The 26,822-nt window shown below is 44.1% G+C and overlaps 2 protein-coding genes across 3 annotated transcripts in view; both read right to left on the bottom strand.

Annotated features, from left to right (window-relative positions):
- MAP3K3 (mitogen-activated protein kinase kinase kinase 3) overlaps positions 1-2,820 on the bottom strand; it is a 39,080-nt gene extending 36,260 nt beyond the window's left edge. For both annotated transcript variants that reach the window (XM_075117127.1, XM_075117128.1), the window contains exon 1: positions 2,682-2,820. In XM_075117127.1, coding sequence (XP_074973228.1) covers positions 2,682-2,685 — 4 coding nt within the window. In that variant the 5' untranslated portion in view covers positions 2,686-2,820. The remainder of the gene's footprint in view (positions 1-2,681) is intronic.
- Positions 2,821-9,459: 6,639 nt separating this feature from the next.
- DCAF7 (DDB1 and CUL4 associated factor 7) lies at positions 9,460-26,615 on the bottom strand. Its single transcript, XM_075117245.1, has 7 exons — positions 26,188-26,615; positions 19,767-19,925; positions 19,245-19,356; positions 18,055-18,173; positions 17,223-17,432; positions 16,517-16,634; positions 9,460-15,952 (listed from the first exon to the last, which is right to left on the bottom strand). Exons 1-7 carry the CDS (start codon positions 26,323-26,325, stop codon positions 15,780-15,782), a joined length of 1,029 nt encoding a protein of 342 aa, XP_074973346.1. The 5' UTR covers positions 26,326-26,615; the 3' UTR covers positions 9,460-15,779.
- Between the last annotated feature and the right edge of the window lie 207 nt (positions 26,616-26,822).

The following is a 26,822-nucleotide window of genomic DNA, read 5'->3' as shown; positions in this document are numbered from 1 at the left end:
TTTATTACACAGGTCGGAGCAAGTCGGTGTATTTGCTGTGGCAGAAATGGAAACGGTTTTGAAAAAAAATCATGAAGTTCCGAGTAAAACTATCTGCACGTTGGTAAAAACAGGAAGTCTGTAAACCCCTATAAACCAGGACACTCTTTTATACAGCATGATAAGAGAAGATACAATGCCACATTTGCTTAAAAAAGAAAAGAGTGAACAAATAAGTGTGTGCGTGCTATCCACCACCACAACAGCAAAGCTGATCGCTTGTGCCAGCGATCAGCAGATCCAGGAGCAATGAGTAGATTTCACAAGGTAGGAAGACAAACTGAGTCTATGTTAAAGCTCTGAAAAAAGTTTTTGAAAAAGTTTAACTTTGAGGCCTTCACTGTAGATAGGCTTAGCGGTAAGAAAATGCTGTTCTGTGCAATTTTTAGGAAATCGCAAGTGACCTGGTTTGCAGACTTAAAAGAAAAATCAGAGCTTCTCTACAAACCTGATCCGTGTGGTATATATTTGGGGTACCTCATCTCTCCCACAAATTAAAAAGAAAATTAAAAAAATCAAAGTTTGGGATTTAAGCTGGTCCTAACCTGTAGGCTGAGCCCTGCTCCCCTCCCCCACAGCGCACCGGGGGTGTCACTGCCGCCGAAGCCAGGAGCTCCGAGTTCGGCTGAGCTCGGCTATGGGTGCGCATGTGAGCCAAGGGAAGGAAGTGACACAGGCAGGAAAAAAGAGCAGATCGAGGGAAAGACTCAAGTGCAGCTGGGCCTGCAGCGAGCATTTCGTCTAGGCCTGCCACACACCATCCAGCCCAGACACCGCTCTCCCTTCTGTTCCCCAGATACCTACACATTTCTCTGCATTAGAAGCAAGTATCTGTATTTTAAATGCTGCCGAGGAGCCCTCTGTAGGGAAATAAACCCTAGTCGTATCCCCTTCGGTAAGGGCCAGAGAATCATCCTCACCAAGCTCCAGCTGTCCCGATGGAGCTATGACAAATGGCGATACCAAGCTCCTACTGCCAACCGCCCCACGTGTCTTGGAGGCTGGTTTATTAAAAACAAGACGGAAGAAAAGCAGGGTGTGATATTGCTTGTCATCCATTATCCTTTAGATGATTTGATCACAACTGCCTAATGAATTTAGGTAAGACCTTTCCTATCAGGAGTGATCTGCTGGCGGCTGTACCCTGATTACTGCAGCACAAGCGGAGGACACCGTGGTGGAGCAGGCCATGAAGCTGCACTTTTTCATTCTGCACTCACATGTTTACAACCAGGCATCCAACTGCCTTTGGAAAACACTTCTGTGGAAATCCAACATCTTCCTTCTCAACTATTTTAAGCTTATGTACCATCTGGCTGGTTCCTTCGGAGAAGATACAGGCCGGCTAATACTACGCCTCTCTTTCCAAGAGAGAAGTCTACTGATGGATCTGCACATATTTGTTGTACTTACAAAAGCAAAGCAGAGTACAAAGGAAATGAAGTCACTTTACTTTTGCTTTGAGCAACATTTGCAATGCTTCATGAATTTACAATATAAATAAGAACTAATTAGGTATACAGACTAAAGGACAGTCTTAGAAAACTACACTTGCTTGGAGGGAAGAACCATTAAAGCGGTAGCCCACAGAGCAATGCAATTCCGCACTTACGACAACAGTAGTAATTCCCTTGCCAATATGCAAATGAGTAAGTTCTGGTTTAGAGAAATTATATTTTTAATTCTAGTATATGAGATCCTCTCTTTCAACTGAAAAGAGAACTAGGTAACACCAAAAAAACCCCACCCCAAACCCACAAGCAGTTATTTGTACAGGACGTACAGTCCAAAGGAATTAACCATTCAGATTCAGCCGCAGCAACTTGCGATAGCAACATCTGACCCTTGAAAGAGCTCCTTTGCTTGTTTTTATGCGTAACTGTCTGGGTTAATTATAGCGAATGAGAATTCAGTGGAAGCTTCATAGAGAGAAATAAGCTATTTTGATAGGCTCCCAAGCTGCAATTAATACCACAGCACAAATTTTCCTAATTCGGTTTTAAGCATATAAATCTGTCTCAAAGAGCAGCAACCTGAGTCTTACAGGCTGCAAAAACTCCCTCGGCTCCCAAGCCTGACCTAGTGATCCTCAGTCACTCTGTCTGGCCAATTTTAGTAAAAGCCTGAAGGCTGGTGCGTGCCCGCCTGCGGCTCGGGCGGGCGGCGTTACCGGGAGGCCGGCGCTCGCCGCGCTTTCCGGCACTAAACGTTTTGAGCTTTTCTTTTTTTTTTTTTGAACTAATTAGAAGGAATCCCTCGCAAACGCACTGCTTGTGCACGGCAGGCGGCTTCCCAGCGCTGCCACGGCCCGGCTACCGCCGGCTGTCGCCGCCCCGGGGGGTGCAGCCCCGGCCGCAGCGGGACCCCCCGCCCCGGCGGCCGCGGACCGGGCCGGCCCGAGGGGCGGCGGCGGCGGCCGCACCGCCAAGGCCGCCCCCCGCCTCCCAGCCCGGCGGGGTCCGGCCCCGCAGCCGCTCGCACTCCAGCTCCGTCCGCCCGCGGCCCCCAGCGCCCCGGCCCCCCCCCCGCCGCCCCCTCCCCGCCGCGGCCCGCCCCCTCCGCCGCAGGCCCGTGAGGCGGCCCCGGGCCCCGCCGCGGCAGCGAGGCGCCCCCGCCCGTCCGGCCCCCGCTGCGGCTCTCACCCATCTCGGCGGGCGTCGGACCCGCGCCCGGCGGGCGGCGGCGCGCTGAGGTACGGGGCTGTCACCGCCGGGGCTCCATGGCGGCCGGGCCGAGGGGGAGGGCTCACAGCCGCCGCCGCCACATTCCCCGGCCCGCGCCGCCGCCGCCTCCTTCCGGCGGCCGCCGCTCCGGGCCCCGCCGCGGCGGCGGGGGTGGGAGGGGGCACGGGCGCTCCCGGTCGCTCCCCGCCGCCGCCACAGGGCGCCCGGGCCGCGAGCAAAACAAACCGCTCGGCGGCCGCCGCGCACCCGCCGCCGCCGCCGCCTGCCAATCACAGGGGCCGACCCGCCGCCGCCCGCCAATCCGCGCCGCCGAACCACCCACCCGACGGCGCCGCTCGCCAATCGCTGTGCGAACAGCCGCTCCCCGCCCCGCCCGCCGCTGCCAATCACGGGGGCCCGTTGCGCTCGCGGGTTAACCCCGCCCCTTCTTCCGCCACCAGGCGGGGGCAGCTCAGGCCCAGCCCACAGCGCGCTGACAATCAGAGTGACGGGCGGCCCCGCCCCATCGGCTGGGTCCTAGAGCCCGCGCGGGGCTGCGCCAAGCACGTCCCCTCCTGCGGGCGGCCCGGAGCCGGCCTCGCCCCGCCCCAGGCCCTCTCCCACCGCCGCGACCCTCCGCTCCCGGACCCTAGCACCCGCCTCCCGCGGGCTCCAAATCCAGCTGTCCCCTTAGCCACTATTCTGGGTCGACATGACAGTGTCCTGTCTGCGCACATCCACCCTGCTGGCTTGCTCTCCGCATAAGCACAGCTCGGCAGTGGGCTTCATTGTTGCTTTAAAAGCACCTTTTTAAGAGGGGAAAAAAAACCACAACCCAAGACGCGTTCAAGAGTGTTAAAAAGCCCAAAAGAAACTGAAGAAATTGGAATGCTTTTGGTTTCAAAAGAAGAATGTGAGGCAATTACCCCGAGCATCACCCAGGCCACCTGTGGCAAGAGACATTATCTTCTAGTAGCTGTTCTAATAAAAGGTGCTGTTACCACCCCAGGTCGTCACAAGTCCCTCCCAGATTGCAATAAGTGACCGACGTCAAAGTACCAGGATAAACAGCTCTTCTGCTTTTTAAGCCTTCAAAACCACTATTTCATTTTCTCCACAATCACGATGTTTCCAAGCGCTGCCATCACATACTGTATCTTTTAAAGTTACTCAGCATGAAAGTAAATTTCTGGATCCAACCTGCAGGAGGGAACTCCAGCCTAGTGTATTTAAAGTTCAGCGTTTCCTCCCCTTTCATTTAGGAGTGTATCTTAATGAGAAAGTGTTCTTATTGTTAGAAGTGGAACTGCTGACGTTCACTCACTTGATATAAGACACGATGACAATTTTTTTTCAGCTTTAGCATTTCCGTTTGTCAAACCAACCTGAACACGCAGACCGTAAGCAGAATACAGTCTTGCTGAAAAGCTCACTGGTGACCCTAAATGCAAACAACTTTGAGGGGAAAAGCCCCAAAACAAAACCAACATACCACAAATGGGTTTTCATAGATTTTTAGGGCAAAGAAGGACTGCTATGATCATCCAGTCTAACCCAGGAATTCTACTCAAAGTTAATAAACTGAGTTGAAATCAAATCATACCTTTTAAAGTAATGTCCAGGCTTCAGCTGCTCTTTCCCAGCTTCTGCTTCCATTCCACCTGCGGAATGATATTTTTATAGTGTCTTTTCCACAAAAGGGACAGCAGAGGGGTTTGTTTTTTCTTTTAAAAAGAAGTACCGCCCTCCTTCCCTGGTGTGGCAATGGCCACCCTGCTGCTGGGAAACCCACCTCAAGCAGATGTTTTAGCAGCTGCTTTTCAATCTGGCAAACATCTAGCAGCAAGTGTATTGTTTTTTAAGTGGTTTTGCTCGCAAGCAACAGAGCAGCCATGTCAAAGAGGTTGTATCAAGTGGATAAGCCACACAAAGAAGAAAACTAGATTGGAGAGGGCAATTACTCAAAAGGGTGGACAAGTGCAGGAATCTATCTCTCTCAAACCAGAAGGAATTTAGGACTTTGCCAAAGCATGACGACAATATCTGTGATATCAATTTTTTTTTTATTATCCTCTAGACAGTTTAAAAAAAAAATCTCACCATGTCATACCAGGTAGACAGGCAAATCTGTAAAGCAATGCGTAGATCAACAGATCCGGCCTCTCTAGAGCAAGAGGCTGTGGACAAAGCCAATAACCTAACTTTGCAGCTGGCCTGCTTTGAGCAGGAGGTTGAGCTAGATGACTACCACAGATACCACCTTGAAGCTCCCATCCTAAAACTAGGCTGATGCTGTTAGTGTTTAGGCTTCTCTTTTTTTCAGTCCCCCCTGTCTTATGGCTCCAATGCTAGGGAAGTGCTTCTAGCTTTCTTGTCTATTCGATCCCATTTTCATGCCCAGCTTATCACCATTTGTTTTCATGTCAAGATTATCCTTTTACTTAAATAATCCTTTCCTCTTTCCTGGTATTTTCTCTCTAAATACATCAAGAAGATAATCACATCTCCTTTCAGGCTTCACTGTAATGGACAAGTAAGCTACTCTCTCTCCCTTCGAAATACAAGCTTTGTATTTGTGCTATCTTCCTGGTAGTCTTTTTGCCCTGTTCCAGTGTGAATTCCTCTCTCGTGTTTGACAGCGTCATTATTGCTCTTGGACCAGCGTTTATATGTGCTTTTTCACAGCTTCATGGTGGCTCATCGCTACCCTTCATCAACTAGTAAATTCAGCTTCCTTTCCTCACTAATTTCCAAGAGTTATGAACTCTTCACATGCTTCACAAACTTCTCCTCACCCCCAAATTCACAGCCTTGTACTTTCTGCTGCTGCATTTCATCTCATCTCTATTTCTCACTCTTCAAATTCTCTAAGATATTCTAGTTCCCTTGTATTATTGAAGCCTCCCACTTCTGTTCATCACCAAATTTAATTACATAAGCTTGCTTTTTGTGCCAAGGTCATTATAAAAAGGCTTTAGTGAGATTACTCTTGGGACCAGAACTGGAGAAATTCAGTATTAATTCCCCACTGCACTGGCCCTGATGTCGAAACACTCCATCGTCACCTTACCCTTTGGTATTTTTGTCTGTCTTCCAGTTCTTACATGTTTGCACATAAAATTCTCAGCTGAAGTTCTGTTAAACGAGACCTATTGCATGTCCTTTGTGTAGAAAGTTGGTTTACTTAAATCCAAAGGATACTAGACTAGCTAGACACGGCTTGTGACAGCGAGCCAGGAGTTCCCGGCACACGGTAGGAGACAGCCACCCTGGTAAAACTCGTTCCTTCCATCTCTAACTGCCCAGGACATCTGGATTTCACTGAAGCTTTTCTCCTCCCCATTTGTCAAATTGAAAATATGATGATTTGTCCTTAACAGTTCATTACTTCACCCACCTAGCAAGCCTCATGCCTAAAGCAGCAATTTTTATCTGTCGATCTATTCTCATTTTAGACTTTATCACAACACTATATGCAAGTGCCAATAGACCTTTTTTTCAGACAACCGTAGACCCCCTAGCAAGCTGGAGCACCCCTCCTGCACTGGAATCAAAGTTTCCACCAAAAGAGGTGCCCCTTTTTTGTATAACTTGAGGAAAAAAAAGAGTAATTCCTTTTTCACCTTTACTGTCTCCTTAACGCTACACTAGTTTTGTGCATAAGAATCAGGTATTTGTTTTACCAATAACTGATACGGTACAACCTGTGGTTTTCCACCCAGATTGCCCACATTCTTTCAAAGCTGCAGCTTTCCAGAAAAGAAGCTTCATTCCTGTAAACTGCAACTACAAAACATACTTAATTCAGGGTAAAGCTATGCAGGTTGTTTGAGGCCACTGAATGTAAAATCATCAGTAAAGATACTCACCGAGGCTCTCCAGGAGCTACTATGTTTATAGTCAGCCCATTTGTTTTAAAGGAACTTTATAGAGGCCTAATTGTTGAACGCCGTCACGAAGCATGAAGCAAGAAAAGGAAGTGTAATCCCTATTTTAGGAACTAAAGAGCACGGCACAGAGAGCCAGTGACTTGTTAAAAGTTACACAGTAAGTCTGGAGTAGACCTTTGGGATTTAACTCCTGGCATCTCTTCCCGGTCTCTTAATCACTATGCCATCATCTTATTTTCTATTTTGGTAGTATTTCCATTTTCTGAAGCATACCTGTCTGACTCAAAGAGCCTCTTCTCCTTGCTATCAGACGTACTATTTCTTCTTTCCTTCCTGTTTCCCTTCTTGTTTAGGTAGACACATCCTTCCTGGGGAGCTGAGCAGTCTCCAGGCTGAGCCTCGTCCCATGCCAAAACTTCCTTATTCTACATCTCAGACTCCACAGCCAGAGACGCTGAAAGGAGCAGTGAGAAGAAATTAAAATTGAAGGGGCGCCGGTGAAAAAGCCTGTAAAGCTTCAGAGGATACACAAAAGTGTTTTGCACTCTCTTCTGCAGATCCGAGAGGAGAGCAATCTCACCGATTCCAGGCAGCTCCGATTCTGCTAACGCTTTCTTGTTGTGTTCCCAGCTTTGAAAACAATGGAAAACTAACATCATTATCCAACTTCAGGACAGTGGGGCAGAATACATATTGGCCAAACCTTACCTCACCTCCAGCAGAATACATCAACCACGTGAAACTTCTTAAACGCATGCCCGGAGCTCCCTTTTTCCCAGCCCCAGAAGGGCAGTGGTGTACCTGTCCTACTCTGCTGCTCAGCCTGTGCCTGTCCTGCTGCTGACAGCGCTCCAGTAGAGGGGGCTCTGAGGCTGTCTGGTTGAAAAATAGGAACCATTCTGCTTGTGGAGCGGGCAAAACTGAAGAGAAGGAAGGATGGTAAAAATATTATATGCTTTCAGATCATTACTTGCTTCTGAGCTGGCAGTCTGGACTGTTTATTGAGCAGTACTGATGAAAAAGCACAAGATTAAATGTTTGTTACGGTGTCAGGGCTTCAAATCATCTCAGAGATGACTTTTTCTGTACACCTGTGGGCAGTATATTCTGTTACCATGGAAGATTTATTTCATTTTCAAGCCACTTACTGATCAGTGATTAATTATATGCTTTTCACTTACAACCGGTATCAGAGAAGACGTGACTTTCCCAGGGTCACAAAGCAAGCCAGCCAGCCCTGCCAGATGTCAGCTCTTCCTCAATATTTACAAAAAGCAGAGAACCTCTCCTTGTCTCTTTTTTTACCCATATTCCTCTACAGGACTTTATGGCACTTTTTTTGCCACACTGACAGGCAATCCTTTCTCATTACCATCTACCAGTTCCTGACTTCTTGCACTAGCAGCTTCATTTTGCAGAAGTTGCTTTCTTCTACCACAGTGGAAGCTGAGAAAGTTTCTTTGGAGAATTCCAAAGCACAGTTACAAGGAAAAAAAAATCCAGGAGGATGTAAATAATTTCTAGGGTAAAAGATAAACAATTCTTAGAAGGAAAGCATCTTTTCCAAATACAGATTACTAGAACAAAGTCCATATATAGCTTAAAAACACTGTCGCATCTTTACAGGCAGCTCTTTCCACTGTGGTCATGAAGCTTATTAAGCTTTTATTTCAAAGTCAGTACACAAAGAATTAGAGAGTAATCCAGTGTTGTCAGACAACAGTTTAGCTGAACTAGAATTAATCTAAATACTGAAGTCATCAGTCCTGCTCACCAAGGTCTAAGGTAGAAACAAATTTCCAAGTTGTGCCACCCTATTCCCCTCTAGGTCCTAGCTCTAGCTACGACACCAGTGACTGAGCCACTAAAGAAAACACCCTTTAACAGAGGTCAACCATACACAGAAGAGGCTTAGAAGCTAAATAGTGCCTAACTGCTTTGTCTTCAATTTGCCTGCATTCAAAAAGCCTTAGAGACCAATTATTTGAATTAAAAAAAAAAAAAAAAAAATCAGACTCTCAGAATGGCAGGGGTTGGAAGGGCCCTCTGGAGCTCACACCGTCCCACCCCTGCTGGAGCAGGCACCCCCAGAGCAGGGGCACAGGGCCGCGTCCAGGCGGGGGGTGAATGTGTCCAGGGAAGGGACCCCACAGCCTCTCTGGGCAGCCTGTGCCCCTGCTCTGGCACCCGCACAGCAAAGGGGTTTGTCCTCATGTTCAGGGGGAACTTCCCGTGTTCCAGCTTGTGCCCGTGGCCCCTTGGCCTGGCGTTGGGCACCGCTGAAAAGAGCCCGGTCCCATCCTCCTGACACCCACCCTTCGGGTATTTATAGGTATTGATGAGATCCCCCTCGGCCTTCTCTTCTCCAGGCTGAACAAGCCCAGGTCTCTCAGCCTTTCCTCATAAGGGAGATGCTCCAGTCCCCTGAGCATCTTCCCCTCATCTTAAAAACCAAACCCATGCAGGCAGATAATCACCATTTGTTGTGTAGGGCACAAGCACTATGCAAAGAAGTCGGAAACAAGCACTAACACCACTAGTGTACAGGGACCACACAGTAGCTTTGTTTTAAGAAAGTAAATGCAGGTGTACTTTAAATATTAACCAAGTTCTGTTGTGACTGGGTTTCTAAAAATATAATTATTCAGGGTAACTTGCAACTTAGAGTTGCTAGAATTAAAGTTTGTTTGGGTATCACTAGGGTGAGAGACGAACACATGTCACCAGTGTATTGGTGAGGCAAGACAATGCAATCACCCTCCCTTTTACAGCAATAAACTTCATACAGGATACATGAAGCCTACTTGAAAGAGTTCCCTGCTCACCTACATGTACCAGTTTTTAACTCACCACACAGTGAACTGCAGTCAATCTACAAATGTTCCATTTTTATTACAAAGTATGAAAGGCAGAAAATACTGTACCTAATACACAGGAGGCTGAAACTTAGAAAGAAGGTTAAAAAATCTGAATAAAACTACATAGGAAGCAGGAAATAGCATAAAAGGATGCAACATTCCACTTTCAAGCGATTTCAGAAAATTGCCTTAAAATTTACAGAGTTTCAACAATATGGTTTCATGACTCAGGTGTTAAAATCCATTGTAACAAAACCTTTTGTATTTTCTCCATAAAAATAAAGGAATATAGGGACACTGCAGTTATCCATGTCAACAACATATGTCTGCTGAATAGCAGGATACTAGGATTCCTCTAGGACAGTATAGTAGCGAAGTTGCAAATCTCAATGCGGAAGGTGGAGAAAAGGAGGACAGAGGTAAAACTACTATTGCTTTAACATATTTTAGTGAGAACAAGAAGTCAGGAATCTCATATGGATGTTTGTACAATCATGCTACAAAGATTACACCTTCAGGAAATTACCACAATGGGACTGTGAATGGGAAGAGCAGAAGGGAAAACACACATTAAAAGTAAACATCTCCTACTTGACTATTGGTAACAAAAAAATGCTTCGGCGCAACAGATTTAAATTACATTTTACACTGCTAGCAACCCAAGTTTAAAAAAAAAGGTTCCTTTTAAATAGTAGATTTCATAATTCATATTTACCAGGTTGTCAAAAAAAGCAACGCATCGCTTCTCAGCTGTACTAGGACTCTTTCGTTCACTGGTTCTTGCATTTCTGCCTTTGTTCAGATTTGACAGACTGATCCTCATCTCTAACAGAGGAGACTTGAGCCTCGCACATCTTGCAAACAGGAAAGCAAACTCCAAGGGATCAGAGCTGGACACAGGCTTACAGCTACTCATGGCCACAGTATTTTTTTCAGGAAATAGCTTATTTCTTCATTTGTTAGATTTTCTGAAAAGAAATAAACACTTGATGGAAGCTACACTTTTTTTTTATTTTTACGATTCTGGAAATTCTAAGCTTGACGCTGAGCATCAGAGGTTGCACAAGAGGCCACAGAGATACCTGGCAGACAAAGTTATCATCTGAAATCAGGCAGCAGCAAGCAAGCCTCACAAGCGCCTTTGAGACTGGAGTCTGCCATGAATTGCTAGATGAGCATTCAGTGACACATTCAGTTGCATTTTTAATTACTGTATTTTAGTGCTGGGGAAAGGTGCTGATTGGAAGTTCTGGAGATCTCTTCCAAAAAATAAAAAGAGTCAGGAGTATGCTAAACTCCTCTCAAAACCCTTGAGAACGAGACGCTTCTGATTCTTCTCGGGTAAGCAGGGGGAAATGCAGTTGCATCTCTAAGTATGAGAAAGTGCTCTTTAAGTGCCACGTACAATTAACTCCCTGGATTCTCTGCAAAGATCGAGAAACAGGGACATTGCTGACAGTACCTTGCGCATTCTGGGGCTGATTTTGGACACCTCCTTTTAAATGTCCGCTCTACAATACATACAGGCCTGCTCTGCAATATTGGTCTGACAGTAGAAAGCAGGAAACGTGCATCAGAACACTTGTGTTAACTGGCAGGATAACACAGCGTGGGTTTGAGGTGGCAGGACCATTTGCTAAGCAGCAGTGGGAAGACTGAACCCTTCAGTACTTCGATGGAACTGTAACTGTGCAGTCTGTTGAGCCAAGAGCTTACCCTTGCTGCCCTTCACCCTTTTCAGCATGTCCTGAAAGAGTTAAAACAGCACCGACATAAGGACAAATTCAAGAATTTAGGCTGTGTGAATTCAGAGACAGCAGCTGCTTTTTTTTTCTACCATAAAAATAAGTTATCCAAAGAATCCAGCTACATCTTTACACAACCAACCTGCCACTACTGCCATGATGTTCAGACGGTAGAAAAGAGGATTCCCAAACACTGCAAAAGGGACGCTCTGGGTGACGAGCAGCACTACATTGCTTGGGTTGGCCTTGCAAGATTGTGTCAGTCTCAGAATACAGAGCTTCAGTTTAACAGTACTGTCAAGTGCTCACGTTTTTGGTGTTCAGTAGAAACAGATGAGGGTGCACTAGATACTGACAACCATAGCCAGCTTAGGATTTCCATGACTGTTGTATTTAACATTTTATACAAAACACAGACAAATGCCTACCATAAAAGGGCTGAGGAAAAGATGACTCTCCCCCTAATCTTACCAAAAATATACTCGTTAAAGTGCCATCTGCAAGAGAACAAAACAGACACACTCAGCTTTCTTCATTTATATTTAAAACAAGCACAAGAGCATCTGTGAATTCCAATATATTAGACTCCTCCCCTCACCTAGTCTCTGGCAGGCAGTGATCTACAGTCAAGCCTGATGCAGCTTTCTCATTGCAACACCAGGCAAAAATAGATCTTTTTACTATTATCCAGAACATTCAGAGAGTAATTACAGCTAAGTTTTGAAAGGATCATTAACTTTGACTTATGAGAGGCAATGCCTCCCCCATTAAGTACATTTCAAGGTTCCATAAGGAACAACCTGTATTATTGGTCCCCTTTCATATCATTCTTTGAAACCACTGTTTTCTTTCTAAATAGATTGTCAAAGCACTCAAATCCTTGCCTTTTAAATCCCTGCGCACAGAAGTACAATTCCCATGGATGCAACCTACCACAGCCCATTTCATTTAGACAATTAACAGAGTTGGCATATTACACACTAATTTGACATCCACTTGTTTTCTGTACGTTTTCACCTCACTAATGAGTTTTACATGATCCTGGTTGAGTGCCAATATACTGGCAACAGGTTGTCCACAAGGAAGAAAGAATCTATGGAAAGCCTGGTTTAAACAGAACATAACCAAACAATAGCTTAGTATCTTGAACTAATTAACTGGGGAAGTGATACAGAACTATTTCAGTCAGAGCAAAGTATTTCTGTCCCAGAATCAGCCTTGCCTGTACCAAGAATAACGTGAATTTCTGCTTTGCTAACCTCACTGATGCTCAGACTTTTCCCTTAGTGTTACTTTATACTCAAGGGATATGAGGCATTTGAAAGCAGTTGCTCTCATCTCTTCTTGTGCAGTAACACAAAATAATTGAGATCAAATGTCGAAGTATTTATTTTCACAAACTCTGGAGAAAATAATGCTTCTGGGGGCTTTACACCCAACATAATTGAATGTTAAGCAGGTGAAATATGATAATCTATATCTTCTGATTCACAGGCTACAGTGACAAGTCTCTCAGGGTTCTATTTTATCTTGCAAATAAACCTGAACCAGCAAGCAGACAGTTCCCTGCCACTGTGTCAGCAGGTGCTGGCAAAAGGGCATCAAAGTCTCTCCCTTCCTTCTCTATATGGAAGTGCCATTTGCACTACAGAACATCTCACCCATGAGAATTTTCATCTCTCTTCAGTCATTAACCTTTCAAGTGGCTGCTTTGAAAATAAGCTATTTTAAGTAGCATTTCCCTGTTCCAAAACAGCCTCTAGTGATTTCAAATGTAATTTCATATGAAGAATGACAATGGATTATGCCCAAAGCAATATGCTGTAGATCCAGAAGGTACCCCAACTGCCTAAACAAACAGGATATAGGCTTTATTTAGAGTCCATCGGAGCCTACAAGATTGCTTCACTTGCCTTTGACAAGTTTGGAACGAGTACCCAATTCCACAAATGAACTTCAGGCAATTTTATGGATGGAAGGACTGACACTGTATTCTCTTCATCTTCCTAACAGGATTGTTTTCCGACAGGAGCAAAAGCTACCTGGCTATTCAGACTATTAGCCCCTTTACACGTACTCTCTTCTATTCATCTTAGTGTAACAGATTGTATTCCTCTAGGAATAAACCACATTTGCCATTTAGTATAGCCTACTGAGTCTTCTAGTGACTTCGCTTTCAACTAAACCATCTTATGTCTTTTTTTAAAGCACAATTCTACAGTTGCAAAAGATGCATGTTTAAGCTAAGCAACAGATGCATTCATCTTTTACTCATGCCATCTATACAAGAATGAGACTTTGAAGCATAAGGGGGACTACAGAAAGTACTAATATTACAGGGAGTTCCCTTTTAGTAACATAGCATATTATGCCTACCGTTTATAATTAAACAGTATATGACAAGCCTGTGTACATATTTTTATATGAGCATCGAAAGCTGTGAATGCCATTATGTGCTTCTGCTAAGAAAATCCTAATTTTCACTTCATTCTGCAGAAGTATTTTCCAGTTTAAGATGCAGTGGTATTGTAAAAAGTGATAACCTAATTGTTTGGCTAATGCTGTCCTGACATCTAGATCAAATCTGCCTGTGGAACACACTACCCTCAGCACAGCTGCCAAGAAAAACTGACCTTCAAGTCAAATCAAGCTTTCTGTCAAAAATCCCATAACTGAACACTGAATGTCATTCACAAAACATGAGCTTGAACTGTGTTGGGAGTCTCGTCGTTCTCCAGTATTAAAAGAGGTGATGGAATAAAGCTGTCCCTAATGAATTCCGATCAAATTCACAAGGCAGTGCTTTTCTGAGCTCTGTGTTGAGAAGCAGCCTGTAGAAGAACATTTCTGTATGTCCAGAATGACAAAACTTTTCAAATTCTGTTCTGTATTTGACAGCACTTTCAGTGTCAGCTTCACTGTTTCACAGCAATCGCTTTTCCCGACTTGCCTTTCCTGCATAAGCTGACAAGACTCGAGTTTGCCAGGGTCCTACTATTTATAATGCTGCCTCCAGTTGCAGGTGAACGCTCATTAGGCAGAAAGACAATTTTGATAGTTTCTGACATTTACATGAAAACTCAGCTGGTATACCCTTACAGACCAGCTACGGTTGTCATGTCTTCATTGGGAGAGTACTGCGGAGCATTCATCCGAGCAGCTAGGTTATCAGCGAAGATTTTTATCTTGCCTAATCCATTCAGCTTTGACTGAAAAGTACTACTGTAGCGCAATCCACTATTCAAAACAGAAACGGAAGCCCCTGGGCACATCCCCAAAAGATATGAGGATGATAAGTGCCAAACCTTAGCCTCTATGGCACAGTTTCTTTCCTTTTAAATCCATCTTTGAGCATTACATTAGGGAATAATTTCTTTCAGAGAAACAGGTTTCATTTGGATAGCGGATCAGCTTTTCCAACTCATCTCACTCATTCAACAAGACCTGACAGTACAAAGCAAATATACTTCGGAAAAAAGATTGCTTTGCACTCCTTTCAAGAACTCCCAGGAACACAGGCCAAACGCAAAGAAGCTCCAAGGTACAGGCTAACCACAAAATCTTGCTCATATTATTTGCCAATCAAGCAAGCTACAAAGTGTGAAACCATTTTATTTTGATTTAGATAGCAAGTCTTCCGAGGGGAAATAATTTGATTGGAAGCGTCAGTCCCAAGTCCACTACAAATCACATTTTTTCAGGAGTTGTTTACCTCCTGCGAGATTAAGTCATGCACGTATCTTCTTTCCAAAACCTATTACCTTTCTGTTAGCTAACACAACTGCAGGATACACACAAATTCAGTTATAATTTAAAAATAAGGCCTACCATAGTAACAACTGCCACTAGCATCAGAAAAATGTAAAGAAATTGTGCAACAAGTATTTGTACTTCACAGCACCAGAAAATTCTGCCCAGGTAACCAGGTATAGAGAGCCAAGGCAAGAGTTAATTCTGGCAGGCCTTTACTGCCAGGGAGCCTGCAGTGTTACTGTGATTTTTATCAACGAACAGATCCTGCTTTGGGCATATGGAAGTGGATCACATATCAAAAGTAAGAATTAGGGAGAAAAACCTTACTCAATAGAAAGGTAGCCCAATATATAAAAAACATACAAATGTTTAAACAATTTAGAGGCAGCAACAACAGGAATGAAAGATTCCTGCCAAGGTGGCTGGTAACATCAGTGTCTTTTTCCCCACCTTGTTTTGCACTTGCATCTATTAAGCTAGTTGAATGTGCTGCCTCAGCTGGCTGACAAACACATGGACAGATGCAGCAACTTAAAAGCCTGCAAGCTTATTAATACAGTCAACAAACAAATATACAGAACTTTAACTGAGAGGAAAGCAAAAAAAAAAAAAAGAAAACCAGAACCCAGAAGGTCCAAGAGGCTCAGCACGTCTCTGCATTTTAGAGTCTTGGAGAGACAGGAGACACCTGCCATGGATTCTTGTAAAAGTTTCTTCTAACAGTAGATGCAAAGCAACAACAGATACTGGCCACTTGACTTGTGTCGTTCTTACTTTAGAGGGGAGGGGAAATTATACAGCCCTGCCTCAATCTGGCATGAAGCAGTAATGTTACACTCTCAAAATCTCCAGGCAGTTGTTGTAGCAGATAGCTATCCAGTCTGGCTGAGTTGATGCCCACTGTACATTGTTGATTTCTCCCTCTGCTGTATAGGCCAAGATAGGGTCCTCAATGGCACGAGGCATTTGCTGGATATCCCAGATGAGAGCCTGATGGTCATCCGCTGCAAGAGCAAGAGGAAAGCCTAAGTAGAATCAAGGTATAACAAAACCTCTGTACATGACTACCAGCAAGCGTATAGTCCAAGAAGCCATATGGGATACGGCTGTTGCAGTCCTGAAAAGTATTCAAGCCAAAAGATAAAATAATACCACTATGCTCTAAAAAAGTAAGCTTGAATCATTATACATTATTAAGGACAGAGTTGAAAAAGAAATGATCAGTGGAACTTCTATCAACTGAAAACATTTAAGAACTAGATTGCAAAAAACGATAAGGAGCATTAAAATAATACAGCCTAGCCAAAGCAGATGCACAGTTTGGGCACCAGGCTTGCTACTTCCACACGATAAGCTCCAGTATGTGTCTATTTCCATTAAAATTTTAGGAGAGTCATTAATAAAGGGGTTCTAAACTGCAGGTATTCTTTAGCCTTTTGGCAGGCAGAGTATGAGATATCAGAGACATCATTTATATACATAAACTTTTGGGGAGAGAGGATTTCGCAAATGCAGTGAAAGACTCAGAGATCCACCAGCACAGCGGGATAGGGATGGATCACACTTACCTGCTGTACAAATGTGGCAGGAAGAATGAGGTGCCCAAGCAATTCCATTTACACATGCCCTGTGGTTGTTCAACCTGGCAACAGGAGTGCAGGGAACTCTGACATCTAGAATCACAACCTTCAGAAACAAAAAAAACCCCAACTAAATTAATAACTTGCATATTTTCTTTATTGATTCCTCAGAAAAAACAAGTCTTTTGAGTCAAGGCTATAAATACAGCCCTTTCCTAAAGGATGCGGTTGGTGAGCAAATACTGTTCTCAAAGAATAGCTTCTAGCTGGTTAGTGTGTCTCAAAAAGAGTCAGACCTCACAGGGAGGGCTTGCGAGTTATGCAACAAGGGCAAACAAATTATGCTTCCCTGAAGCAGCAGAAGGGACAAACCAAGATACACCACCTCATGCACGCAACCGAGAAAGAATAAGGTGACTAAAACACTTGCAGTTAAGATTTCATGTGAAAACTGTTGTCTGACAGGCTCACAGACCCCTCTTAAAACACAGCTGAATTATATACAAGCCATAGAGATCTTCAAGTTTATAATGCCAAGTTACTTTTTTTGCTCCTACTGAAGTTAGTGCACTAAGAATTGGTCCTTAATCATACTCCAGCACAGGTGCTGATACTTCCCACTTACTTTAAAGAACCAAGTACTAATTACTACTGAGCCACACTAGCACCTCCAGAAGATGAGCTGCCGCCTTACCTCCATGCCATCCATGGCCATTGTAGCAAGATAGTTGGGATCCTGCTTATTCCAGCAGAGACGCAGCAATGGATGGTGCTGTGGGTCCTCATAAATTATGGTGCTGTGTTCCAGATGACGGAGATCAAACATCCTCACCGAGCCATCTGCACCAACTGAAGCGAACATATCTCTCCCACCACCTGCACGGCTAAATGCTATGTCATACACCTGCTCAGTAACAGGACAGAGAAAAACATAACCTTAGTTTTAGTGAGCACACTGCCTCCTAATTTGCTCTAAAATGGATCTTACATATAGATAGCAGATCTAGCTGCAACATATTCTGTCCAATACTTGATGTTCCTAGCAAGTTTTTAGTTATTACACTTGCCAAAATGAGAGAAAAAAAAACCCTAAGAGGGTTACATTGTTATAAGATCATTCATTGAAACATATCCATTTCCCAGACTCAGATTTTTTTTAATATTAATTGCTGAAAAGTAGTGTTATGTTAAAATGAAAGAATCTTGCAAGTTGTTTATTGCCTTTGATATGCAGTTGATTTCAATTCCAGTTTGATGTTTACCTCATTTTTCTAAAGTATTCTGGGGCATAATCAAGTAAAACAAGCATATTCTCAAATCCAGATTCTACGATGAGTAAACAGAGTAGCTTTGATAGCCAATGCTGTAGTTTTAGTTTGGAACTCAAAACCATATATCTTAATCTCAGATAACTTATCTTTTTGGATTATTAGATTTTTCAGGAAAAAGGTGGGGAACAGAAAAGTTCTGTTCCTTTTCTACTGCCTAAAAAATATGCAATGTAAACAATCAAAAAAAACTGTCACCTCTTTGTCATGTGCAATAAGCTGGGTCTTCACGTGGCCAGAGACCAGATTTACCCTTCCCAGAACCTGTCCTGTCTCCAGACCCCAAATAGTGCAGGTTGTGTCAATACTAGAGGTACCTGAAACAAAAACATTTCTGTTAGCAAAATTAATATTCTCACAGATGATTTAATCACTTAATGGATTAATGTAATATCCTCTGACATCTACAGATCAAAATAGCTAGAAGAACAGCATACAATTAAAGTCAAGAATGTCAAACAGCTAACAGTCCACCATGCATTTAAACGACCCAAACCTTTTAGCTGAAGAAATAGTCTTCCACACAGGAATAAAGTGCAAATAGCTCACGTCTACTTCAATCTATTCAGAAGCCTGATGCAATGCTGAGATGAACTCTCCTATCCTGTAAGCCTCATGTGCATGTCAAAACCAAAATTCAATCGTAGTGTTGCGACAGCATATTATTCTTAATTGATTGCTTCTGTGGACTGAAGGTGGGGCTAGCAGTAAAGCTCTTAAGAGATGAGAGATGCAACACACAAAATGAATCATGTAGTAAATAATTACTAAGACACATTATCACTGTTAATCTGTGGGCAAATCCCCCTGACATAAATGGCTGTACTCTTCTGGGAAACCTCTGCTGGATCAGTCATCTCGGATTCACAATTTGTCCCACAGGCTATAATTAAACCTTAAGCATTCAGCCCCCTCCTCCAACTGAATTACGGGCTCCTGGCTTTACTCCTGCTGCTGAAATGGCTTCACAAAAGATAAAGCTTGGTATATAGTTTTCTGTCCACTCCAGAACACACTGAAATAAGCGGAGTTCATTTACATCATTACTTAACACTACAACAATCGCTCACCAGCTCTGAAGACTGAGACTCCCCATCTGCAAATAAGGAACACCCCTAATCCAACCCAAGTGACCCATTCTGTCCTGGACAGCGCTCCTTTCCGTGCAAAAAAGTCTCCAGGAGCTGCTCTTTTTTTAATTTTTTATTTTATTTTTAACCTAAGACATGGCAGTTTCTAGAACGTAGAAGTTTGACCACTATTTAGTTATCAAATTAACCAGTGACGTGCAATGACACAGCAGCCAGTCAGAGCCCAGGCTTCACCAGACTAAGTTCAAAAGCGTTATTTTTTTCCATGCTGAAAATGTAATGTTTTGTCAGTCTCACCTAGAAGGTAAGGATCCACTTCATTCCAGTCAAACGATGTTAGTGGAGCACAGAAATCAGAGTTCTTGTTATTGTTCAGCAAACACTCCAGCCGGGTCTCTGTTTCACCCACCTTTAGAAAAAGTGAAACACCTGACTTAAATAGCAACATCACATGACTTGTTCCACTTGCACTTCCAACACATAAGGTGTTAATCCCGGGTTTCTTTCCTCTCAGCTTTACATCCTAAAGCTCTGGACAATCACCATCTCTGTCTTCAATAAGGTGATTTAAACAGCAACTACCATCATAATTCTGCTTCTTCTACAGTCTTCATATTTAGTCACATTATTGCAGTTAAGAAAACAAATTATCAAGTGCTCTGACTTGATTTTATGCCTTAGCCTCCACACTGTAGCAAGGGCAAGACACCTGGCAAGGACAGTAACTCACTTTAAAAAAAAATTCATAAAAAAAGAAGAGATCAATAAGCAACACAATTAATATCATGGTTTATCTTTTTCTAAGGAGGATTTACTCACTCTCCACACTCGCAGATAGTCACCACTGGTTGCCAACAGGTCTGGATATACTCCCTTGGTGTCTGGGATCCACATAAGCTTTGTGGTAGGGTAGGGGTGATCAAAGGTATTCCTGCAAATGAATTCTGAGCTCTCTTCATCCAAACCAACAAGCTGCACCTGTAGGAAGCCATATTTAAAAGAAAGCATTTTGTCAAAATACTTGTTTATAATTACAACATTAAGATCGAGTGTATTACAGAAGGACACCTTCTGTAACCTCAAGGACAATATAAAAAGACCATCATGTCAATGGAATGACAAATCGTTAAAGCTTTGCTTCCTAGCTGAAGCACGTAAGCAGTGAAGTACACATAATCACCACAGTGCTTTACTTTGAAAAGATGATCTCGAATTGGAATCCAATCCTAAAGGATTACAGACCACCCTTCTCTATTCCACATCGCAAAGCCTAGTTTAAATCACAGACTTAAACTGCACAAACATTATTCCAAGTCATCTTTAACTGAACCGATGCTGACAATGTCATCTTCAGAGAGCAGGGTGAGCTGTAGTTTGCATGACAACCACCCACAATTAAAGCCCTTATCATGGGGCTCTTGGCCATAACCCTGCAGACTGTGACAGATCACATCAGCAAGCTATCACGCTGTTTTCAGCAGCACATTAACCAAACTGTTCTGTCACAAGTGCACAAAATTAAGATACAGATTCACATCAGAGTCAGAAAGTAGAACAGAATTCAAACCTTAAACAACTGGGAAGCTAAAATATTTAAATAATTATTCAAGTGTTTTGTGTGAAAAGAGCACGAAAGCAGGTCTGTTGAAAGATTCTAGGTAACTGTATTCCAAATTAGGATTTTTGCACAGTAACGTGGCCCTGGGAAGGGCTAACTTGCCCAGTTGTGAGAGTGATGCAAGACAGAACAGACAAGAAACTATCTCCACATAACTTGGTCATGACAACACCTGAAGTCCCAGACATTATGTTATTAGAAAAATATTGACGTGTCAGAAAGTGTTCATAGAACAATATGGTGCTAGGAGTGTATGTTTAACCTAGCAGTGACTACAAGACCTAAACAGGATGAAAGCCCCACTGTGTTAAAAGCTGTTAAAACACAAATATTATGGGGAGCAACTCACTACCATTAGTCTGTAAGCTCCTCGTGGCAGGAACTTCCTAGTACTTTCCACACAGCAGCTTCATCCTGGAAACAGTGGCTTAATGGACTTTTCCTACAATGTTTATCTGGAAAAACCCTAATATTCTGAGATAAGCAATTTAGTTAATAAACTACAGATTTAAACTAGATCAGAAACTAAACTAAACTAAACCAAACCAGAAATCTACCGTATTTTTTCCACATAACAAAAAACCAACAAATGCTTCAGTGGATCTTGAACTATAACATTAGCAGTTATGAGTCCATTTAAAGACCCTCTTAACAAATGCAAACCTCACCACAGTGAGAAAATCCATCCTTTTCACCCCATAACAAACCCTAAAAGGCATATCCAAGTATGCCTCTAAAAACTGTATATTTGTCCTCCTTGCACTCTTTTTTACAGCTACTCCTTATTCTACTACATACACTCCAGTATGAATCAAGAATCTCCCAGTCTTCTGAAGTGATTGACAAATAGCTTTCTAACTCCTTTAGGGATCAGAAATACTAAGCGGATTTTACAAAGGAAGCAAATTGTCCTTGGTGATAGAAGATCTTGTGGCAAGGTCAGGATCAGAAGACAAATGACCTCTAATCATTTCTTCTGCTTTGCTTATGCTGTTTTCAGCTCAGTATGAGCATATTGAGCCTACAAAAAGCAATCAACATACTCATAACCAGAAGCAAACCTCAAACAGCAAAGGACCCACTTTCATTAGTGTGGATTTATATCCACACTGCAAAAATGCACTGCATTTTTGTGTTAACCCCTCCTCAGATCTGAAGAAAAAGCAATGACTGCGTAGCAACCCAGCACCTTTGTGATCTTTGACGTCTTTAGGCACAGGGCAGGCTGGAGAACAAAAATGGCATTAGCAACACCAGAGCTCCTGGCAACTGCTGAAGATCAGGTCTGACACCGATTGTCAGACCCGGCAGCAGCCTGTGATAACTCTGAGCAGGAGGCACTGGTCTGCCTGGAGACAGGAGAAGCAGAAATACTGCTTGAGAAGCTCTATTCTTCCCTAGCGCCGCATATTCAAAGGGGTGACTCTTCTCTTTGGACTTGATCACATACAACGATCACAGAATCCCTCTATTCATCCTCTTGTGCAGGCTGAACACCAGGAAAAGGATCGCTGGAATTATTTTCAGGATGCTGATTGTATTAGAGCCCTGTCTCTCCCTCCTGCAAGTGAGGCAAGGTTTGCTGCTGCCAGCTACTGCACAAAGGAGCACCCGAAGTCCAGCCAGATAACACTGAAGCGATGCTAACAAGAAAGTGACTGTCAGTCTGGATTCAATCTGAACATCTACCCGTAACTTATTCCAGTGGGAAAATGAGAACCAGTGTGTTTGATCTCCATAGCAATTCATGCTATGACAGTAGCTAGGAATGCTAAATAATTATTTGTTTCTCCAATACATCAAGATATGCTAAAATTGGATGTGGATTTTCCTATCATAATTCAAGCCTTTATCAATATAAGGCTTAAATGCAACAGTGCATCTGAGTAAAGAAGTACCTTTAATCAGCATTCCATAACTTCCTTAAATTCCTTAAATTGTAGTAAAATTACGTCTCTTCTCCACATGATGCCAAAGAATCATACACAGTTTTAAACAATGCAGACTTTGGTAACAGCTTACTTCTTTTTCTTGCATGGTTTGAGGAACAGTGAAGTAAGTTTATAGCACTTTTTTTCTTTCAAAAACACTACACCCCTTTAATCTAACTAGTAAATACTAAGACAGACATTTCACTATTATTTTAGGGTCATGTACAATCAGGAAGATCTCACTGCACCAGTTAATCTTCAAAATGCAATCAGTTTCTCTTTGCAACTCTAAACCTTACAGAAGAAAATTACCCTCTGGTAAAACAACCACCCTGAACGCTCTCTGATTCGAGGCACTGCTCGGGAGAAGGTGGCAGCCTGGGAAGCACGTGGCCATAACCTGCCAGTCTGCTCCAGCAACAGGAGCAAGCAGTGTACAGCACCACCCTCTACTGTTTTCTAAACTGACTCCAGTTTCGTCTTGCAGAGAGATCCCAAAATCAGCCTTTCCTGATGTATTCCACAGATCATTCCTGATCCATGAAGCCATAGTCATGAGCCTGTGGTACAGTGTTAACCATGAGATTCATGACCACCTCCGTTCCCTCCCATTATGCCAGTGATCCATGAGACGTTACAAAGGCTGACAGCAGTTTCCTAATCCAAGGAGTTCAGGAAACACTACCCCAAATAATTTTAGCTCTTCCAACCGCAGCAAGTCATCTCTCTGCTTGTACCAGTGATTTGATCAGCAAAGGTGTACAAGATGAAACAAAACTCCTTTGGGGTTCAAAGAGTTCTGGGCAACTAGCTTTCTGGTATGCTATACAGCTTGTTAGCGCGGAGGTTGACAGAGGTTGGAAGAGTCTGGGAATTGGGAGCAGCAGTAAATTAGGGTTTGGCAGTCAATAGGTTTGAGTTCCCTGTAAAACAGAGGTGTAAACAGCCATTTTATATATGTAACCCATAAGTACTTCAAGCTCTGGTAATTACTACAGAAACAGAAAATCACAGAGAGAAATGAGACAAGAATCTCTCCTCCTTCTTTCACTATAATTCCCTCACAGTGAGCACTTCTGCTGCAACGAACAGTGCATTAAGTCTTTTTAAAAGCACCTTTTTAAAAGAAACCCTAAACCAGAAGAGAAATAAGGAAAAGGTATATTCACCTATTTGGTTAGATTTTAAGCAAGCTAGAATTGTTATTCCAGACTTTTTTTTTTAATATATATATTAAGGGTAAGGAAGAAAGCCAGTTATTTGAAACAATCCGTTGCAACATCAGGAGCAGAAATGTTGTTTGAAGCTTGTCAGAAACCTCTAAAGATTATGAGTGCAAAGAGAAAGCTGAAATGAAAATGAGTTTTCATTATCCTTTTAATTAGTGCCAACTGTACCTATAAGTGTATTTTGATGTCAGAACCTGGCAACGTAAAACATCTCAACTGTGAAGGGCAAATTACATAGAAGGACAAAGCTTTCACAAATGCCCTGTAAAAATCTTAAATTTCTGCTTACCCCAGGAGTCAGGCTATAAAACCAACTGCTCCAGACCCTTCGCAGCACAATGGTATGGACTACTTAAACAGGGTAACTTCAGTTCTTTCCCTTTGTTCCTTCAGTTATTCCACTTACAAGGACAGAAGCTGGAGCCGAAAGAGTTTACAACTAGTGCACACCTAGCACAACCATACAGTATCTGTCCCAGAGTTCCCAGTCTGGAGCATGAGCCTATTCCCTGAATGTTTCGGTAACCCCTAAAAAAAAGCTGTAAGAGTCATAGTAAGACACCATAAAGACAGTGCAGATGAAACACCACTCCCAAGCTTGTTCAGGTCCCCAAAGTAAAAGGGACAACATCAATACTCTAAGCAATAACAAAACTTGCAATTACCCGAGACAGCTCTCTTCCTACTGTCTTCCTACAGTGGAAGGCTGTACTGAAAGCACCACAAAAAAGCTTCAAACAAGAAAACCACAGCCGCACCCCGCACTTTGAAACATGAGACACACAACAAAACCTCTCAGCAAAGTGAAGGTTATGTTTCACTGCATTTATTGCACAAGCCTAATTTTTAATCATACATTATCTATGTTTCTACAGCAGCAGCATCCAGAGTGGCATCTCATTCTCATACCATTAGTTTCCAGCTCTTTACACCACATAGGCCTCATAGCACGTGGTGCTTATATGGACTGAAGTCAACAGAATAGTTATCCCTGAAGCTCAGAGGTCAAGAGAAGCCCTAGGAAATATTTACAGACAGCAGTGATTTACATATTCTTCCACAATTTCTGTCTGCTACAACTGTGGAGTAAAGGGTAGAAGAGAGAAGGGCTGACTCAACTGCGTTAGTCTTGAAGCCTGAACTGAAACGCAGACCTGATCATGCTGTAATCGAGAGCAACCCCAGGGAAGGGCCCAAACTTAAGGGGGTAAAAGCAACAAACATATATGCACTTATTAACCAATTCTAGCGCCTGTAAACAGAAAACTGTTTGAAAGTTTGTGGCTTGCTTCTCAGAGTACAGACTACAAAAACATTTTCAAGCTGGTCTTTAAACAAATTAAAACTTTTCATGCTCAGGGACCTGCCTTTCCCCAGCAGTACTCCCAGAACTGCACCAGTGCTCACCAGCACAAGGAGACAACTCATGTGCAGCCGCTCATCCTGCTTGAACTACAAAGCGCTCAGTAGAAGTATCATGTCTAAGACTGCAGCAAGCACAGTAATTTAAGCACCGTAAGAGATGTCACCCCTGCCTTACCATCGCTCCCTCTTACTACATCCTCACATTAAGCCCAAATCTGCAACGCCAACTTTCTGACATTATCTTCTACAACCCCCATTAAAGTACTTGACAAAGCTACAAAGCACACACGCTATAAACACACGAAGCTGTATCTGCAAAATCTTAGTTTCACACAAGGTTCAGGATGCTCTGTAGCTACCCCCATTTCCTCATCCCTCTTCCATTTTTATGAATTCATTGTATCAAACGAGCACATTAAAGCCTGTTCAGAAATGACTGCACGAGTGTTTGGAGAGGTGAACATGTAGTCTCTATTACCAATATAAGGTTCTCTGCTTATATCTGGCAGGGAAACGCTGAAGATACAATCGCATGCCTCATTACATCCTTGTTCTCAAAGAAAAGTAAAGGTACTGAGGAATCAGTGAAAGTGGCTTATATACTTACAAAAAAAGTTATCACACTGAAGTCCTCCTCAGCAAGAAAATATAAAACCAGCACATTTCCAACACAGTCTCGGACACCCTGACTATGTGCAAACTTTAGTCCTGGCCGTAAACTTTCTCTCATACTGAGAAAAAACCAGGTGTGCTCAAGCCGGGGGACCAACCCGGCCGGAGAGTGGCCGGCAGCAGCACCCAGGGCTTTTCCCACCCTCCGTCTCCCAAGAGCTGGGGACCCGGAGGAAGGAAGCCAGAATGGATCTACGCCAATACCCACTTCGGGGGGTACTGAAGTCTCTGCACAGCACCCGGCGCCAGGAGGGCACCGAGGTACCTGCTCCCCCCAGCTAGGACAGCCACACGGGCCCTGCCCAGGAGTGGGGAGCCGCTCGAACCGCCGGGATGAAGAGGGCCGGCCCCCTCCTCCCCCTCCCCCCGCCCCAGCCCACCGCCCGATGCCGGTACAGCCGGGCCCGGCCGCCGCCGCCCCCCACCTTGTTGTTATACTCCTCCACGAAGCTGCCCAGCGCCAGACGGAACCGCTTGTCCGGCCGGACGCTCCAGTTCATGGCGTACACGGTCCAGGGCGCTTCATATTTGTAGATCTCCTTCCGCTTCCCGTGCAACGACATGGCTGGGCCGAGGGCAGCGGCGGGGCCGCGGGGGGGCAGCGGGCTCGGCGCGGGGGGGGACCGAGGTGGGCCCGGAGGGGAGCGGCGGGCCCGGCTGAGGAGACGGGGTGGCGGAGCGGGCCGGGAAAGGGGAGGAGCGCGGCCGCCCGGCCGGGGCGCAGCGAGGCCGCAGGGGTGCGGGGAGCGGGGGAGGCCGCGGCACGGCCCCCAGGCCCGGCCCCGGAGCCCGGCGGCAGCGGGAGCAGCGCGGAGGCCGTTCGTGATCCGGCCCCTCACACAACGGGAACGGAAGCCACGCGGGGAGCCCCGCCCACGGGGTGCGGGTTGGCTGTACTGCCTGTCACTTAGAACCTCGGGCAACTATTGGGTAATTGTCCCGTCCGTTTGGCCGTCTTCTGTTCTCTATTGGTCGTTTTGCCCTTCATTCCAAACAGACGCTCACCCTCTGGCTGGGATAACCTACCATTGCGTTTGACTCCGCCCCGGAGGGAGGCCAC

Source organism: Phalacrocorax aristotelis, chromosome 23 (assembly GCF_949628215.1).
Source record: "Phalacrocorax aristotelis chromosome 23, bGulAri2.1, whole genome shotgun sequence".
In the NCBI taxonomy this organism is placed as follows: domain Eukaryota; kingdom Metazoa; phylum Chordata; class Aves; order Suliformes; family Phalacrocoracidae; genus Phalacrocorax; species Phalacrocorax aristotelis.
Note: the sequence above shows the minus strand (reverse complement) of the source record. Positions and strands in the feature narration are given on the sequence as shown.

Bases quoted from the DNA above. Each gene is read 5' to 3' on its own strand.
- DCAF7 (XM_075117245.1), bottom strand. From the start codon at position 26,325: ATGTCGTTGCACGGGAAGCGGAAGGAGATCTACAAATATGAAGCGCCC. The intron at 19,357-19,766 runs GTGAGTAAATCC...CTTTTTCTAAAG, and splicing joins ACTATCTGCGAGTGTGGAGA to GTGGGTGAAACAGAGACCCG. The intron at 15,953-16,516 runs GTAAGTGTGATC...TTGCTCTTGCAG, and splicing joins CTGCCACATTTGTACAGCAG to CGGATGACCATCAGGCTCTC.